Genomic DNA, 17,833 nt, shown 5'->3' with positions numbered 1-17,833 from the left:
AGCAAAAGGTGAGAAGTGTGGGTGGGCACTGTAGGATAGGAAGTAGGTATGGAGGAAGGTGCTAGGAGGTTTGGACCTATAGATAGACAGTAGAGCAGTTGCTCAATCCGTGTTACGCAGAGGCGGATGCCGGAGTGGATGATGGTGGGCATCACAGGAAGGTGGAGAGGGAGGTGTAGGCAGAGGGTATTACCGGGGGAAGGCAACAGGGTGAGCACTCTGCCTCGGGCAGCGTGTTGGAGGGGAGCAGATGTGTGACCGGTGAAGACCAACCTGTGTTCAAAGTGATCTAAGATTACAAAATTGTCCGTGTAAGTTAGTAAAATCTGCCGGGTGCTGCCACGGGCGAGGAGGCACCACCTGGAGGCAGAACGGGGGTGAGCGCTGAGGCGAGGTGGGGAGAAGGCAGCAGGGCAGGGAGGACAGGCGCTTACTGGCCGACTGGCGGGGACATGAGGTGCTCCAGGGGCAGCGGGCGGTGGGGACCACGGCGTGGCGGTGCCCGGGGGCAGAGTGCCCACAGCACGGCGGCCGTGCGAGGGGCGCAGGACCCAGGCAGGAGCCTCGGGGGCGCTGTGGCTACAGCGGCGCGCACCGGGCACCCCATATTTGCATGTCTATTTGCATACGCTTCCCCCTCCCCCGCCCACTCCGGCCGCGCTCGGCTGTTTCCGCGGCCGCTCGTGTCTTTCCGGCGATGGCGGGGGAGGGGGCGTTCCCCTGCGCGGTGACGCAGCGCGCAGGCCCCGCCCCGCCCCCGCCCCCATGGTCTCTGGAAAAGAGAAGAGAAAAAAAAACTTTTTTTTTTAATTGAGGAATCAACAGCCGCCATCTTGTCGCGGAGCCGAGCGCGGCGCGAGCGGGAGCAGGGCCGGGCCGGGCCGGGCCGGGCCAGCGAGGCGGCCCTCCGGGGCACGGGCAGCCGCACGGAGCGCCGCGGAGGCCAGGCGGGCTCGGCCAGCGGGGCAGCACCGGCCGGGGCGGGGAGCCGGGCGCCGCCGCCGGGACCGGGAGCCGCGGCCGCCGCGCTGCGCTCATTGTTTTTCTTGCCGGCGGCGGCGGCTGCTCGTGGGTGGGCGGGCGTCGGGGCGGCCGAGCGCGGAGCGGAGCCTGGGCCGCGGCCGGGGTCGGGGCCGGGGCGAGCCCGCGCGGAGGGGAGGGGACGGGCCGGGCCGGGCCGGGTCGGGCGCGGGGGGGGCGCTGTGCTCCCGGAGTGACTGACTGAGCCGCCATCCGGGCACCTCCTCGCCGCGCGAGGGCGGGGGAGCGGCCGGGAGGAGCGAGGCGGGGGGGGGAAGGGGGGGCGCTGGGCTCTCGCCACCCCGCCCCGAGCCCGAGCCCTCCTCCCTGCGGCCTGCTGCGGCGGCGGCCCGGCCCGGGCATGGGGGAGCGGGGGCCGCCGCCGGCCCGGCACTGAGCGGCGCTGTTGTTCGGCTGCTGGCGGCGCCCGACTCGGAGCGCAAGAGCTGGCGGCCCCGGCCGGCGGGCGGAGCGCGGCGGGGCTGGGGCTGTGACTGTCGAGCCGGCTGCCATGGCGGAGAACTTGCTGGACGGGCCGCCCAACGCCAAGCGACCCAAGCTCAACTCGCCGGGCTTCCCCCCCACCGACAGCACAGGTGAGCGACCGCGGAGCCGGCACCTGCGCACCGGCCTCGCAGGCGGCTCCGGGGCCGCGGGACCGGGCTGAGGCCGGACAGGACCGTCCCCCTTGGGGCTCGCCGCTGAACAAAAGCCCCCGCTTCTCTGGCAGTCGCCAGGCCCGCCCCGCCCCGCGGCTCTAAGCTAGGGGATGAGTCCGGGAGGAGCCTGACAGCCCCAGACCTGGCTGGAGAGGTGCCCCCCCCCTCCCCCCCGAGCCTGGCTGCCCCGTCCCTGCAAGCTGAGCCGGCCCTCACGGAGGCCAGACTTGCCGGACCCCCATCCCCTTCTAGCGGAGCTCACTGGCGGCTGGCTCGCCTGTCCTCCAGCTGTGGCCGCTGCTCCAGGACCGGTGACGGGTTCCCCAGAGCTTGGCAGGACCTAATGGAAGTGAAAGGGATCATTCCTCCCTGCCTTTGCTTGCTTATGCCCTCAGATAAAGGTAAACTAGAGGTGCAGTTGATCAGAACTTGAGGATTTCTGTAGGGAGCTTTGGAGCCATGTCACTGCCATGGTCCAGGGATTTCTGTACTTGCTCTTGGAAGACTTAGTGGTGTCTCAGCTTGACTTGCATTTAGACAGAATTATTTGTGCCTATTCTGTGCATTTTACTACTTTGTCAAGACCACATAGTTAGCCAGGGAGCAGGAATAATATCTCCTGAGCAGTCATTATGTGGTGTAAATGTGCCTTCATCCATTGGGAAGTGCGTTTGAGAACCAGAAAGATTTCATTCACAGTAACTACTTCTGAAAGTTTTTGGCTTTGACTATATAAGTTCTTTACATTCTGGGGAAAGGAAAAAAAATGTCAAATTTCCCTGTTTAAAATTACTATTTGCTTGTTTGGTGTAAAGAATTTATGTTTTCCTATACTTACCTTTGTAACTGTTATGACCTGGTTCTTAACTGAAAAGTTGGGTCTTACAAATAGTCACCTTAGTCTGCTTTTGAGCATTTTCCTATAGAAATTTGCAGGTGTCTTATGCATGCCAGTTGTATGATGTCTTGTGTATTGAAAATGCTCACTAGTCTCAAAATACGTACACTTCAACATAGTTGAACAACATAGTTGTAGTTTTTGCAGTAATTATTTATCACAGTAGAAAATATCTTTGAAAATCATGTTAGGAAAAGGGGAATACTTTTCTATTTTGAACAGATTATTTTACAGTTTATTTTTGTAAACTTTTATGTGCATGTGTATAGTTTGAAATTTAGGGTAGTATCTGAAAAAGCAGTAACAGACCAAGAAGGCATGTTTGACACCCACAAGTCTATGAAGGCATGTGAATGTTTAGTGAAAGGGACTTTAATTAAGCCTGATGCTTTTTACACTGAAAAATTATGCTGTAAATGAAAGATTAGGTGTACTGCTATTTCAGCTTATTTACTATCTGTATTTGACTATGTAGTAGATACTTTTGCCATTCTTCTTTCATATAATGTGTAGCAAAGGGAGGAAATGCTTGAAAGATTATAAATGATTCTAGCTTTTTCTGCAAATAACTGGATATCATGTTGAAGAAGAGTGACATATAGTGAATTTCTATATTCACAAGAGTGAATATAGAAATTATAAAATGAACTGTGGAACCAAAGAAAAAAGGAAATCGTTTATCCTAATTTCTCATATAGTTGTTATAGCGTGTAATCCTGGCTGGTAAAATAACAACTTGAAACACTGACTTCTGAAGTTAATAGTTTCTCTTTAGAATTGGGACACACTAAGTTATGTCCCAATTCTGCAAACACTTAAGCCTGTGAGTAGCCTCAGAGAACTCCTTGACAGCAGTGGTGTGAAATGTTTGTAGAGTTGAGGGCCTTGGTCCCTCAACAGTGATGATGTCCGAAAAGTCGTTTTTCTCACATGTACCTTTATAGTGTCTGGTCAGCATCTAAAAATATTCATAGCGTAATACTTCTGAAAAGTTTGAATAGCATTGGTTTTATTGTATCCTTGGTATATTGAAAGGTTTTTATTCCATCTATCTTTGAGTTATCTTTTTAATACTATTTGAAAGGTGAATGAATGTTTCCACATGAGATAACAGGTTGTTAAAAAAAAAAAAAAAAAAAAAAAAGGTGTTCATTATAATGTTTTACTCAAATTCTGACCCTAAAATGAGCTCTTGCCTGTTGTTTTAGTAATAGAACCTTGTGTTGCAACCTGGAAAGTTGCCTTTGATCACAGTTGTTTGGACAAATAGGTTTGAGCCATGTGCTCTTAAAAGCAATAGGCTGTGTAATGTGTAACACTCAATTGTATTTAGTGGCATACTTTAGCTGTTTGCTGCGTCCTTTTGTGAGAGATTAAAATTGATTCAGGTGTAAGTAATGTAAAGCTCAATTGTGCCGTTCTGTTACTAAAGATTAAGTTTGCATTCCTGCAAGTGCTTATATACCTGCTTAATTTTAGTGTTCTGAATGGTCTTAACTGCACAGGTGGACCTGAATGTTTAATGTGCATGCTGTTGTTTAATTTTTTTCTGTTCCTAGTTCATATGATGGTCTGTGTAGCAGTTGGATGGAAGGGCCCCCCTTTTTAGAGTAAATATTTAAGTATCTTAATTTTTATGGTAGAAGTAGTTGATTAATGTTAAAAGCAGTGAAATACAGTTACTCCATCTACATTACAGTGATTATAATAAGAACTGCTTGAGGCAAATAGTCTAGCATTTTGTACTATTTTTTCTGTGATTGAAATTAGTCAGCACGTGTCCTGTAAACGTTAACATGATGGTGGTGTAAATCTCAGTGCTGTTAATTCAGATAAGTTTGTTAAAATCAAGGTGTACTGATGGAAGAAATGTCCAGTTAATGATGCATCATAAGAAATCAACATTACTTACCATTACAGTTAAATTACTAACTTGTCTGTTCATCTTTCACCTGAACACCACAACAGATTAATTAGAATTGGTTAGTATGAACTTGACCAGCTGTCACAGTTGATACTTGCCAAGTTGGCTAATGAAAATCTTCACTGGAAAGGGTTCTTATTTACTGATCTAACCAGGTGAAAGGATCAGTACTTTTGCTTGCTAGGTTGTTTATGCATAAATATTTCTTTATTGAGTACTAGGTTACTTTAATATTGCACAGTTCTTAATCATTTACATTTTATTTAATCTCTTATTTGTTCCAAAACTTCTAAGATACAAAGAGTTAAAAACATTTAGCATGCAAAATAGATTTACAGTAACTTGGTTATTGCAGTATGTTAATTGGAAACAGAGTGGTCTAATCACTTAGTATATTGTCACTGTTCTTTTTGGCAGGATGTACAGTAATCCATCCAGACTTTTAAATTAATATCTCTGAAGCAGTGTGTGCTGTGTGAGCACTAATGATATATTAATTAGCAGCATTTTCTATGAAGTAATAGCAAAATGTGCGTTCTCTAAGAAGCCTCAAGGGACCAATAAAATGTAGGTGCTGTAATGGCTTATGACTGCGGTATTGAAGAAAATATAATTGCTGTCTAAAAAATTTGAAAAGTTTAGGTGCAGTTGAAATATACTAGTTTTAGAAACTAATTTTTATGTAGGTCCAAATGTGAAGTCTTGACATCTTCCTTATTTTAAAGGTTTATAAAGTTTATACATTTTAGAAAACTTAGGATGAAACTCAAAGTTAATTAAAGCTGGAGTATTAGCATTAAATGTTGTTTTTTCACTCCAGGTTGTATTTGGGTAAAGTAGTTAACTAATATGACTACTTTATAACACTGGTAATTTTTTAGTTTTTGTAAGTGGGGGAAAAAAACTGTGACCTTGCTGTTAACTTATTTCTGTGGCTGTGTGGCCTTACTCTTTTTACAAAGCTAAAACACTTGTGAGAAGTGAGGCTTTAACTAAGTTACTCTTCTTACCTTGCTCACTCAAGTAAGCAAAGAAATACAAGTGTGCATTTCAGGGGCTGGTTTCAGTTAAACTACTTCTTTTTCTCTTTAAACAAGGTAGCTTAATAGACAAGTATCTGAGTTTTAAAGTTCTGAAATCTTTAAGCTAAACTTTCAAGCAAAGCCAGAGTAGGAGGTAACACTTGTTCACCAACCCAAGAATTCAACTACACTTCTAAAGTGGCCTGAACTTGGTCTGCATTTGTGTTCATGTGAACACTTGTATGTGTATTTTAAAAGCATTTACACTTGCATATAGTTAAGTTTCACAAAGTAGTCTTACCTATACACTCGGGTATTATTGTGTGATATGAAATGTATGCAGATATAAGGACACTTGTAATTATATTTGAGTTGAAAATTCCCCTCTCCCCACCCCTTTTTGGGCATAAAACCGGACAAGTCCAACAACAGAATTAATTTAGTTGGTAAAGTGCGGTGGGAAAAGATGATTGACCCTTTCACCTCTTCCACCTCTTCCCCCATAGGATGCAGATCCTTAAAAATTGCTCATGTTATGTTTAACTCATTGTGTGGAACTTGTGTCCTGGCACTTATATATAAAATGTGGCTGTGGTCATAAAATGCAGTTCAGTTTCTTGTAGGTATACTCTTTCTTATGGTTGGGTATGTGTATTTAGAATAGTGATGGGGGAACAAGAAATCAAGAAGACAAAGTAGGACTGTCTCCTCTGTGCATTGTGCTAAGCTTAATGATTGTGTGGAGGCTAGATTTTTCTCTTTTTTTTAACATCATACAAAAAAAACTGAGCTATGCAACTCAGTGCCATGAGAGAGATTTCAGACCAAGAGCTTAGGCCAAAACATGATTTAGCATTTAGATGAAAATGTTCAGAGTTAAGACAGGCTCAGTAAAAGTATAAATAAAATTAAATGCTTCCATTTCAGGGTGTGAGAACATCATGAGTAGCATGATGTTTATAAGAGCCCCTCCTCACCCCCTTTGCCCAGCAGTCACTCTAAAATGCTCCACAGTCATCTGTTTTGCTTTGCTTTGTAAAGCATTTGATAACTGGACTCTGTCAAAGACCTCATTCTAGCTTAGATGATCTCCTGGTTTGATCTTGCATGGAAATGTGGATGGAAGTTTGCCTGTGCTTTACAATGTTAATTTATCTTGAAATTCAGATTTTTAATTATAATTGATAATAAGGGAAGTTTATCAGTGGGTACATACTTAGTACTTTAAAGTATCAGGGGTCAGTCCTGTTTTCTTCTGTATTGTGAACAACCTCTCTACTTCACAAAGTCCTACAGAAATTCTGCCAATACAACATAAGGATTTAAAGCAGGTACATGGAGGGGAGCATGAAGAACAGCACATTATGTTGCATCTTTTGAAGTCTCCTGGACTTCAAAATTCATTCATTCATTCATAGATTCATTCTCTACACAGATTATTTTGAGATTATTCATTTTCTATACCTGCTGCATTTTCCTTGTTTGAAATGGTAATCTTGTGCCTATGGCATCACAATGATTGCTATGGAAATAATAATTATGTTTCATACCTATTCTTCATCAAAACTAAAAAGCTATAACCAGAAGTAGTGAGTTCTGGAACAAAATCTTGTTTCCCTCCAGTTGTCTCTAATAATAAAATGTGGAGAAATGCATAAGCAAAAATCTTGGTACATTAGCTTTGTTGTATTTTCATGAGGCATCATCAGGTCTGTAAAAATGGGATTTGAAAAATTGAAGTAAAGGCCCAGGAGAATGAAAGAACTATGAGACAATTTAGGAATTTGACCTGCCTCACTTCATTTGGTTTACACTTTTAGAACTGTTGTTCTGTGAATCTTCTTGTTCTTTCCATTTTGTTTTTCATTTGTCCTTGCAGATGGACTTTCTCAATAACCCTACCTACTTTTTCATTTGAAAAATGACTCTTAATAGATATTGCAACAAGCAGCAATATTGTGCAAAAACAGTGGACTGACCAGAAGAGAACTATCATTTCTTTTATCACTGTTAATAAGCAAAGATTAAATTCTGAATCTGATGTGGTCAGTGCCCCTTTTACTGTTCCACTAAAGTCTTGTCTTTCCCTTTTCTTTTTTTCTCTACAAATGAGATTTACGGACCTGCACCAAAGCTTTAAACACCTGCTAAATCTAATGTAAATTTTGACTTCAGTAACTCTCACTATTCATGCAATAGATTTATAAGTTTAGTATCAGAGATGATCTTTCTGATGTAATAGGTCCAGTAGGCACCTGGGTAGAGATGATTTAATTGCTTATAGCTTCAGACATCATTGGTGCAACACTCTTGGGTAGCGGCCTTCTCTGATGCAGACAGAAACCCATGTCAGGAAGAATATCCATACCAGAGATATGGGGGCATCTTACTCCCTCTAGAGTTCCATTTGCTATTTGTTAATAACTGTATGATGAAATGTATTATTAAGACTTTTCTATATGGTTCCTTTTTAAATCTGCTTTAATGAGCTGAAGTTATGAATCGAAACAAGAGGTCGGATCTGGAGTCGACTTACTAGAGCACAGGACTACTTAGGGTTTGACTATGTTGTAAGCTGCCATGAGGAGGCCGCTAGTGCACATTGCACATCCTCATGGCTCTACTCAAGCAGTAGTACTGAAAAGCTTGCAGTGCCCTCATGGAGGTACTAGTTGTTAAAGCCAACAGAAAGTCGAGGTTCATCTACATGTAGAGAAATCCATTCCTCATAGAATGGATTTTGCTATGGGAGCTGAATGAAGGGGTTGTCCCACTACAGTGCATCTGAGAACATGGATGTACTTATGATTCTGTCAACAGACTTGGGTTCTGCCAGCAAAATTATGCTGTGCTGCCTAGGCTTAGAATAGCAAAAGTATTTCTAGCAACTGTCAAAAAAGAAGGATGCAGCTGAAGCAGGGGTGGGCAAAATACGGTCTGGGGGCTGGATGCGGCCCGCCAGACCCTAAAAAATTAGAAAATTAATATTTATTTGCTCCTAGCTGCCTGTCAAAGATGACAGGAGTCAGGGGCAGTAAGACCCAGAGGAAGATAGTGGCAGAACCGAGCAGCAAGGTCTACCCAGCCCTTGCCCCCCAACCAGAAACCCCTGCCTAGCAGAGGCTTCTGGCCTGGGACCATGGGGCTGTTCCTGCTTCCTTGCATCGGAAAGGGAAATGCAGCCCTTAACAGTTTGCCAAAACTCAGTAAGCAGCTCTTTGCCCAAAATAATTGCCTGCCTGAGCTAAAGAGAATGCGCACTAACAGCTGGAAGCTCATAGTGCCTCTAGAGGAAAGCAGAGAAAAATACCCCCCCCACCCCCCCGTAAGATGCATCTTGCTTTGAAAAAGCAGAATGAAGAGAAAAGTCTTCTTCCAGTCAGGGCTGAAACCTGACTGCAGAGATGAGAATACACTCTGCAGTGTCAGCAAAAGTTCTAATATCTAGCAGCTACTGCTGAATTGGCAGCAGCTTTTGGCCAGCTGTCATGCATGCTTCTGTTCTTTCATTTTTGCTCAGAGAATCAGCACCCCTATTGAAGATGCACCCAATTTTGGAGAGCTGATTTTTGAAGGAAAGGTGCGTGTACTATGCAAGTCAATATGGTACTCTTTTTACCATCTACCTTTTACATAGTGTGTATTAGAGGTGCACTAATGCACAGGTCCATATCATATAAGCACTGATAAAAGGAAAATTGACATTATTAACAGTCAGCTTTTTTTTAGCTGATGTGGCCAGTAATGTCCCTGATAAATGCCACAAGCATGCATGCAGCCATCCCGGCAGCTTAGAGAGCAGTGTCTGGCTGGTAGATCTGTATGTGTTCCCCTGACCAAGTGCCCCGTGGTGCAGGAGTGAGTGGGGCTGGAGTTGGAGCAGGCACTGCCCAGCTGGGGCACAGGACAGAGCCACAAGCAGATCATCTGGGAGTGAGCTTCTCCTGCCACTGTATGCACTCCCTGGGAAGGCATGGGGGGGGCATATGCCCCTCGGATCTGCATGTGGGGCAAGAGGTGGGCTGTCGTTGCAGGCTAGGGCCTGAGTGACGCTGGGCTCTTCCCGGTGGAGGGAGCTGGGCCAGGGTTGTGCTCAGGACAGGTGGCAGTACTGGGAGGAGAGAGTTCAGGGGGGCTACAGCTGTAGCCCACCCCGTAGCTTCCCTCCCAGCACCACCACCGCCTGCCCCAGGTACAACCCCTGCCCAGCCCACCTGCTCCTGGATGCTGCCTCAGCCTGTAGTGGCAGCCCACCCTCACCCCACGCACAGATCTGGGGGGGCACATGGCCCCCCATGCCTCCCCTGGTCGTGTGCATAGGAGCAGCTCCCCCTCCCTGAGTCCCCCTGGACAAGCTGCTCATGGCTCCATCGTGTGCCCTGCCCCAACTAGGCAGTGCCAGCCCCACTCACTGCAGGGGCCTTGATCTGCCCCTCCCTCCAACAACCCTTTCCTTCCCCCCAACAGATTTAGCAGCCAGATGCTGCTCTCCAAGCTGCAGGGCTGCGCATTTGCAATTGGATCTGTATCAGCTGATATGGCTTGTTAATGGCTATTGGTATCGGCCCAAAAAATCTTTATCATTGTACCCCTAGTGTGTATGCAGACACTCTAATTTTAGACCCCTAGCCACATCATTTTATGAAAAATGACCGTTCCCTGTTTGAAAACTGAGTTCACAATCACTCCCCCTGCAGGAATTCTTTTGCCAGCTTCATTTTTCCAGCAACTGGGGATAGAGATGCTGGTGCTTGTGTGGGTGGACCATCTTTTTTTTCATGTCTTTAGATATTAGCTTTCTGAATTGGATGCAATTAACGTGTCCCCTGTTACTACTTCATTTCATCTTCTCTTTATGATACAAAGTTTAATCAATACTTTGGGTGACTGAAAAGGGGTGTTCCAAGATTGATGGAGATTGCTCTGAAAGGAGGTTGATTTTGAAGTACCATTGGAAGGTCTAGGACATGAGCAATGTTTTGATGGTGGCAGGGAAGGTAGTGGGGTAAGTTAGAAAAATATAGTAGAAAGGTATTTTCAGTTTAAGGAGGGGGAGAGCTTATGTGAGAATAGTAAAAGGATGAGAAGGAAAAGAGAAAATAAACGGAAGACGGATCAGTAAAAATTAAGCAAGGGTGGTATGAATTGGAAAAAAAGGGGAGGTGTGGAAAAAGCAACAGATGTGTAAAACTTACTTTGTTTAAAGTAAATGACCTTCCTAGAATTTAGGTAAGGCAACTCTTTATTGCATAGGATATGACCTTTATTTCCCTCTGCTGAACTCTTTCTAATTTGTCCATATTTCTTTTGAAGTGAGGTATCCAAAATGAATACAGTATTCCAGGTCTAGTTTTAGTTTGATTGCTTTCTTTGAACACAATTATAGTATCTCTTTTGCATATTGCTCATTTAAATGCACAATATTAAAAATTCCATACTGGAAGTAATTTCCAATTTTCTTTTTCATTCACAAAAAAGTACCTGTTCTAAAAAGTTTAGTGGTAAGGGCATATTGTAGGCATTTATGCATGTGCTTCCACGTGTATGCTTATTAGGAAACAGTTTAATAGAAGTATTGAGAAACCTAGAAGGAAAGGAAATGGGTGGAGTAAGGGACTATTGGTTGAATGAAGAGAATATCAGGGCTAGTGATTGAAGTAAGCTACTTCTGAATGTTGGGATAAAAATACTGTTGATGTACTAGTACCTTCAACAGCAGCTTTCCGGGTGAACCAAGATGTCTTTTGAAGAAATAACACTGTTAAGTTGAATTTTGTAATACCAACATTTGAATTTGATAAATGTGTCTGTACTGTTTATGCTAACTACGTAGGACAAAATCATTTCTTTAACTTGTTTAGGGTTGTTCATCCAAGGTATACCTATCCAGAGTAATAAATTGAAACTGTAAGTGGAAAACTAAAGGAAAAGTTGAAAGAACAAACACTGACAGGACATCAGGGTGGTTTGTTGAAAGCAAGAGATGACCTGGTAATGGTTGTATACATACACAGGGGAAAATGATCAAGCTTCTTCAGTGTAGCCGTTGTAAACTTGAGTACGTAAGTGTCCTCAGCAGTACTTTCATGTGGAGCCATAGGATTGGGGAAGGACCTCAAGGGTCACCTGATCTACTTGCTAGTACAGGTGCAAGATATGCTATTCCTAAAGCATCCCAACCACAAGAATTAATGCCTATGGGGACATAATAGTGTGGAAAGGGTTTTTATTCACTCAAGGTATGAAACAGAGTATGTGTTCTCAAAACTTACCACGCTCCTCTAAACTCAGCTGTAGATAAATTAGTCTTCTAGCCTCGTGAAGTTAATTTTTTGGCCTTTGGTATTTGGGTACCTTTCTTCATAAGACATCCTCAAATCATTAACAGAACTTGCAATGGTATATCTTACCATCTTAATCTGTCTAGACACTAATTTATTGCTTTACTGTTTGAAATTGAACTTTTGTTTAAACTAGTTCTTCTCAGTAGTAGCTTATATAACTAGTCTCAGGAAGTGCTTTTATCCTCTTCAGAATCTATACTTTATACTTTTTTAAAGTTTTGTAACCCATACAGCTTATGAAAGTAATCCTTTATATATGGACTATGTATAAATTGATACATAAATATTGCTTGAGACGCAGACAGGTGGTTTCCTTGCTTTGATTGCTATTAAGAGCTTGATCAAGCTTCAACAGAATCAAAATTAACAAGAATCCTATTCCTTTTTGCTGCCAGGTAAAACAGATTAGCACTGAAACAGGCAGTAAAGTTTGGGAGGGGGGTGGGAAATGAAGATGACTTGGAGTGAAGGGCAATAGAATGCATTTAAAAGAATGTGGAGGAAAATCTTAGCAAAAAGATGAGAGAAAATACAGGAAGAGATAGAGAATGCAGTGTAATAGGCAAATATAAGATAGTGGTGTAGAGAAAGAAGAGGTGACAAGTGGATATTAAAGATACCATATAAAGATACACAATGAACTTCTGTATAAAATAAAACAGAAAAAAACAAGCTGGTAAAGGGAAAGCTAATAAATGGTTGGGTGGTGGGGGAGAGAGAGAAACATCAGTAAATACTAAGTTGGTATCATTTCGGTGAAAGTATATAGTATTGTTTGGGCATTCTACCGGTTTGTTTTTTTTCCTGTCAGTTGCTTTCAGTGTTCACCTGAAGTCTTGAGATAAAGTTAAAGCTGTGTAAATAAGGTTATGGAATGTTCCTATCTGCTGGTTGGGGTGAAATGGGAATAAGCATTTGGATTAGAATAAAAAACATGGATTTTAACAAGCAGTGGGGAAAAATTCCTGTTCTTGTGATGTTTCATTTGTATCCTGCTGCATTGTATGAAAGAATTATAGAGTGTTTTAAAGGAATGGGATACTTTATGAATAATATTCGTTTTCATTTGTTGCTTGCTTTCCTAGGTCTCCTGTTCCCTTTTCCTCGCTTGTTATCTCTTTCTCCCCCTCCCTTTTGCCCTGATCTCTTGGTATTTCTTCTTCCTGCCCACATGGGTTAGTTAAGGTGTGCTCCTGGGCATGCAGTTTGCATCCCATACGAAAGCATCTTGTGTTATGGGGAAACTTGAGCTCTCAAGTCTTCCCTCTTCCCACCCCCTCTATGCATAGTTGTCAGAAACCCTCAAAGCCTATTGGCTTGTTAATTTTATGTCTTCTAGCATCTCTAGAGGACGGAGTGCAGCTTTTCACAGCTTCAGAATACCTTTTGTGTAGACATTTGTTTTTTGGATTTTTTTTTACTATGACTGTTTTTTGCCTTATGTCTTTCTGTTCTTTCTTGTGTTCCTAAACAACTTTTTTCTCCTCCAACTTTGTTTTGTTTTGTTTGTTCATATCTTCTCTGTTGCCTCTGATTATAAAATGTAACCATTTAGTTTTCATGATATTTAAATACATTGTAAATTATTTTCTTACAGTACTTTTCTGACATTGGTAAAATGTTAACAGACACTCACTTGTTGGTCTGAAGTAGCCCATATTAGTAAGTCATGAGACTACCTAAACAATTGCAACCTTGTTTTATCTAAACACATTTCTCAGTCTGTTAAGAGTATGTATGGCTTACAATTTCAAATAATAAAGTATTTCAAATTCTTGCCTTTGGTATAAAATCATAGGAGTCTTAAACTACTTGTTTGTCAGATCACTTACTATGGGCAAGTAAGGCTTTGCAAGGATGACTGGAAAACATTTATATGTATTCATTACGCTATAGTAAAAAGTCAGTCAATCAGATGTTGTGCCTGGGTTGGAACAAATTCATGTTGCTCCTGTTTTGCCTGGGTGAGGGACAGTTTGCCATGTCCAGCTCATTTCGTGCTCGGATACATATCCTCATCAGTTTTGGAGTTGCTGAACTATTCAAATTTACATGTTTTAATTTCTAATGAAAATACATTTTTTTTACATCTTCACTTAAATTATTTTATGTTCCATTACATGTTAAAAATAGCCTTCTGTATTGTGGGTTTTTATTATATATGCTGCAAAACATCTAGTGTGGTGCTATGGCACAAAGGGCTGATACGTTTCTCAGATATGCAAACAGGGATGTATAGAGTTAAAAAGGTAATTTTATAGCCCTGGTAAGAGCAGTACTAGAATATTAATGATACAGGTTTTTTTAAAAATGGACAAAAATAAGAGATTATAGATAAGTCATAAAAATGAGTCGAGAGTTTAGGGAAGCCTCTTGCCCTGCAGCAAGAATGTTCAAAGAACTTGATTTGTTTAGCCTCTGAGAAATACAAATTATCAAAGGGTCCTTTATTTAAAAAAAAAATTATGACAAGAACCAGTGGCTGGAAGCTGAATTCAGGTGAAAAAATTAGTGACGGACTGAAATAAAGAGGGGGATTTAACTGCTCATACAAACTACAAGGGAAGTAGTAGATTTTTCCTTCAAATTAAGATTTCCTTTCTGGGAGATTTGTTTAGCTAAACACGTATTATTGGGTTAAGTGGATAAAAGTTTATGGCCTGTCGGGTATAGAAAATAGTAAGTCATGTATCATCATAATATCTCGTCTTTTAAATATCTGAAAATAACTGCCTTGAAAGACTACCTCACTTTTTTCTTATAGAATTTATTTTGGCTACAGTGCATTCTTTGGAATTGAGTCTCTTTGTGGACAGACTGCTGATCTGAGGAATTTATATACAACTTATGCTAGAGTATTTCTTTCATTAGTAGAAAAGAATATTTGGGTACATTTGATATCTTTTATTAGACCAGATATTTATTTCTGTAGTTCAGCATTCAGAATACAGTTTGAGGGTCATTATGGAAAAGGTGTGGTTGCAGATAGCGTTTTTTGTAGTCTGTTGGAGAAAGATGCTTGGCAGGTATAAAGCTGATGGAATGAGTGTACTCTTACTTGTTTATTCTTCACTTCTTTTTGGGGTTCTGTCATTTGCATAGACCTTTTGGTTTATTAGATCAGTGCTTTCGGTAGTTCATAGAACTACCAAAGTGTATATATATATTTCATTTTTATTTTATAACTTTGATTTATTATTAAGTGAAAATTACCTTTCTTATGAAAGAAGTATGTTTTTTAGCTCTTGATTGAAGACATTCAAAAGCAGCTGTTTGTTCATTCAGAGTGGCCACTTTTATCTGATGCTGGTTTAGTAATTAAAAAAAATAACTTTTAATAGTAATTTTAAAAAGATAAATAGTCAGAATCCTATTTTAATTTCAAAATCACATCTTCCATTTTGCTTTAGTTGTTTCCAGTTTGATATTTGGGTCTCTTTTATTTATAATTATTCTTAAGTAATACCAGTATAGAGAGGTAGTTAGTCATGGCAGTGTGAAGTTAGGCAGGGCTGGACCCTAAGTCATATGGTCGCTGTCAGCAACAAAGATGTGTTGGCTATTTTAAATCAAAATTCTAAATTAAGAGCTGTAGTTGGAAGGTGGTATAATCATGTCAGCATTAAGAGGGCTTCTGTAAAGAAAATGGGTGTGATTTTTATTTTTTTTTTTTTTGTTGTGCATGGATGTGACTTTATATGATCTGTTTTTCCCATATCCTAGTGAACTGATATTTAAAAATTTCACATACTTTTTTTAAAACGGTCATTGGTTTAAGTTAAAATGTGATCTTTGTGTACTGAAGTTCAGTACAGTATGATGACTCTATTATACAGGCAGTGTAGTATTTGTTCAAATTCTTTGAAATAAAAACAGAAAAATATAGTACAATATACATTCAGTTCTATGTTAATGGTCTAACTATAGAAGAATGACTGCCTGTTGATGGAAGGTGATTTAAGATGGGACTTCCATACCGGGGCAGATTCAAACAAAGAAAAGATCGATGAACAATCTTAGTATGCCAGTGATTTTTCTATTCCCTTCTGCTTTTTGCAAATGTATGTTTGAATAAGCTGTCATTCTTGCAACCCAGTTTCTTCTGCTTGATGTTCTGTTTTTCAAAATAACTAAATAAATCTTAGGAAAGAAGCACATATTAGGCAGTATTTTCACTTAATCTGCTATACAAAGGATGTTATTCTGTATACATAGAGCACTTCTGTATACTGCATAGAGCACTTTTATATTAACACCCCCTAATGGTGTTAATATATGGTAAGGTGAGATGCACAGTTTTTCATTAGTATCAATGAATTATATCAGTGTCATATTGAATATGAACCTATACAAACAAGCTAATCGTCTTTTCAGGGTTTGTCTTACATATGTTTCTGTTTAATTTTTAGATTTTGGATCTTTGTTTGACTTGGAAAATGATCTTCCTGATGAGCTGATCCCCAATGGAGAGTTAGGCCTTTTAAATAGCAGTGGGAACCTTGTTCCAGATGCAGCTTCCAAACACAAACAACTTTCTGAGCTTCTAAGGGGGGGCAGTGGCTCTACCCTAAACCCAGGAATTGGAAATGTGAATTCAAGTAGCCCTGTCCAGCAAGGAGTTGGTAATCAAGTCCAAGGGCAGCCAAACAGTGCTAACATTGGTAATCTGGGTGCTATGGGCAAGAGCCCTTTAAACCAAGGCGACTCTTCTGCATCAAGCCTGGCAAAACAGGCAGCCAGCGCCTCTGGACCTACTACACCCGCCTCACAAGCACTGAACTCTCAAGCACAAAAACAAGTGGGGATGGTGACGAGCAGCCCTGCAACATCACAGACTGGACCTGGGATATGTATGAATGCTAATTTCAGTCAGACGCACCAGGGCCTTCTCAACAGTAATTCTGGCCACAGTTTAATGAGTCAGCCTCAGCAAGCACAAGGGCAGGTAATGAATGGATCCCTTGCAGCAGCAGGCAGAGGAAGGGGAGCAGGAATACAATATTCTGCCCCTGCCATGCAGGGGAATGCAGGTAGTGTGTTGGCAGAGACTTTAACCCAAGTATCACCACAGATGGCTGGTCATACAGGACTGAACACAGCGCAGACAGGAGGAATGACAAAAGTATGTACCTATAATTTTGTATCTTATTCTTTGTCTGTAGTTGCCTGTTCATGTTTTTTCCCCACTGTGTTTGAGAAATTGATACAGAGACTGATGGCCAATAGGAGTTCAGGTGACTTGAGGCTATTTGGCAGACAAGTTTCTTTGGGTGAATCTGATATCTTTTTATTAGAGCAACTTAAATAGTTGGAAAAAACTTTTTAGCAAGCTTTCAGGTTTTAAAACCCTTCATCAGGCTGAGGAAGTCTCTCCAGTTGGTATATGCTCTTCCTGGATGGAATGAACAGTAAAGAAGCCAGAGGCTGGGCTGATACGCATGTAAGACATGAGGGTATTTGCTTTTCATCTTTTATTAAATGCAAGATGGATATCTGTATTTTATATAAAATTAAGAAGCCAAACTCCTAGTAGCAGTTAGCACAAAATTGATTAAATAATACCATTGCTTCCATAACTGATCATCTCTTTCGTAGCAGAAGAGGAAACTTGAATTCTGCTGAAGTCATTTTTCTCATATGGAAAAAATTACAAGTTTCACATTTAAAATAAGATGTTGCTTATAGTAATTTAAGAAAAAAATGTAAGTTTTTCATCTTAAAATTTAGGTGAAAAATTTGAATTCTATACATTTGTTTTCAATAGGGGAGGTATTATCACTGTTTAAAAATGATTTGTGTATACCCTTTAGATTCTGTTGTGTATTTTTTTTTTAAAAAAGGAAAAAGTTTTGTGGACTGCAATTTATCAGTTTTGGGCACAACTAAAAATGACACAATAAAAGTAGCACTTCTCATAGTATAGTAATAAAAGAAAATGAGTAGTTAGTTTTTCATGGATAAAATCT

General features: G+C 41.4%; 1 protein-coding gene across 5 annotated transcripts in view; it reads left to right on the top strand.

Annotated features, from left to right (window-relative positions):
- The first annotated feature begins 1,312 nt into the window (after positions 1-1,312).
- Positions 1,313-17,833, top strand: part of CREBBP (CREB binding protein) — a 181,723-nt gene continuing 165,202 nt past the window's right edge. For all 5 annotated transcript variants that reach the window (XM_059716341.1, XM_006264798.4, XM_059716338.1 and 2 more), the window contains exons 1-2: positions 1,313-1,616; positions 16,277-16,989. In XM_059716341.1, coding sequence (XP_059572324.1) covers positions 1,532-1,616; positions 16,277-16,989 — 798 coding nt within the window. In that variant the 5' untranslated portion in view covers positions 1,313-1,531. The remainder of the gene's footprint in view (positions 1,617-16,276; positions 16,990-17,833) is intronic.

Source organism: Alligator mississippiensis, chromosome 13, assembly GCF_030867095.1.
Source record: "Alligator mississippiensis isolate rAllMis1 chromosome 13, rAllMis1, whole genome shotgun sequence".
NCBI lineage: Eukaryota > Metazoa > Chordata > Crocodylia > Alligatoridae > Alligator > Alligator mississippiensis.
Note: the sequence above shows the minus strand (reverse complement) of the source record. Positions and strands in the feature narration are given on the sequence as shown.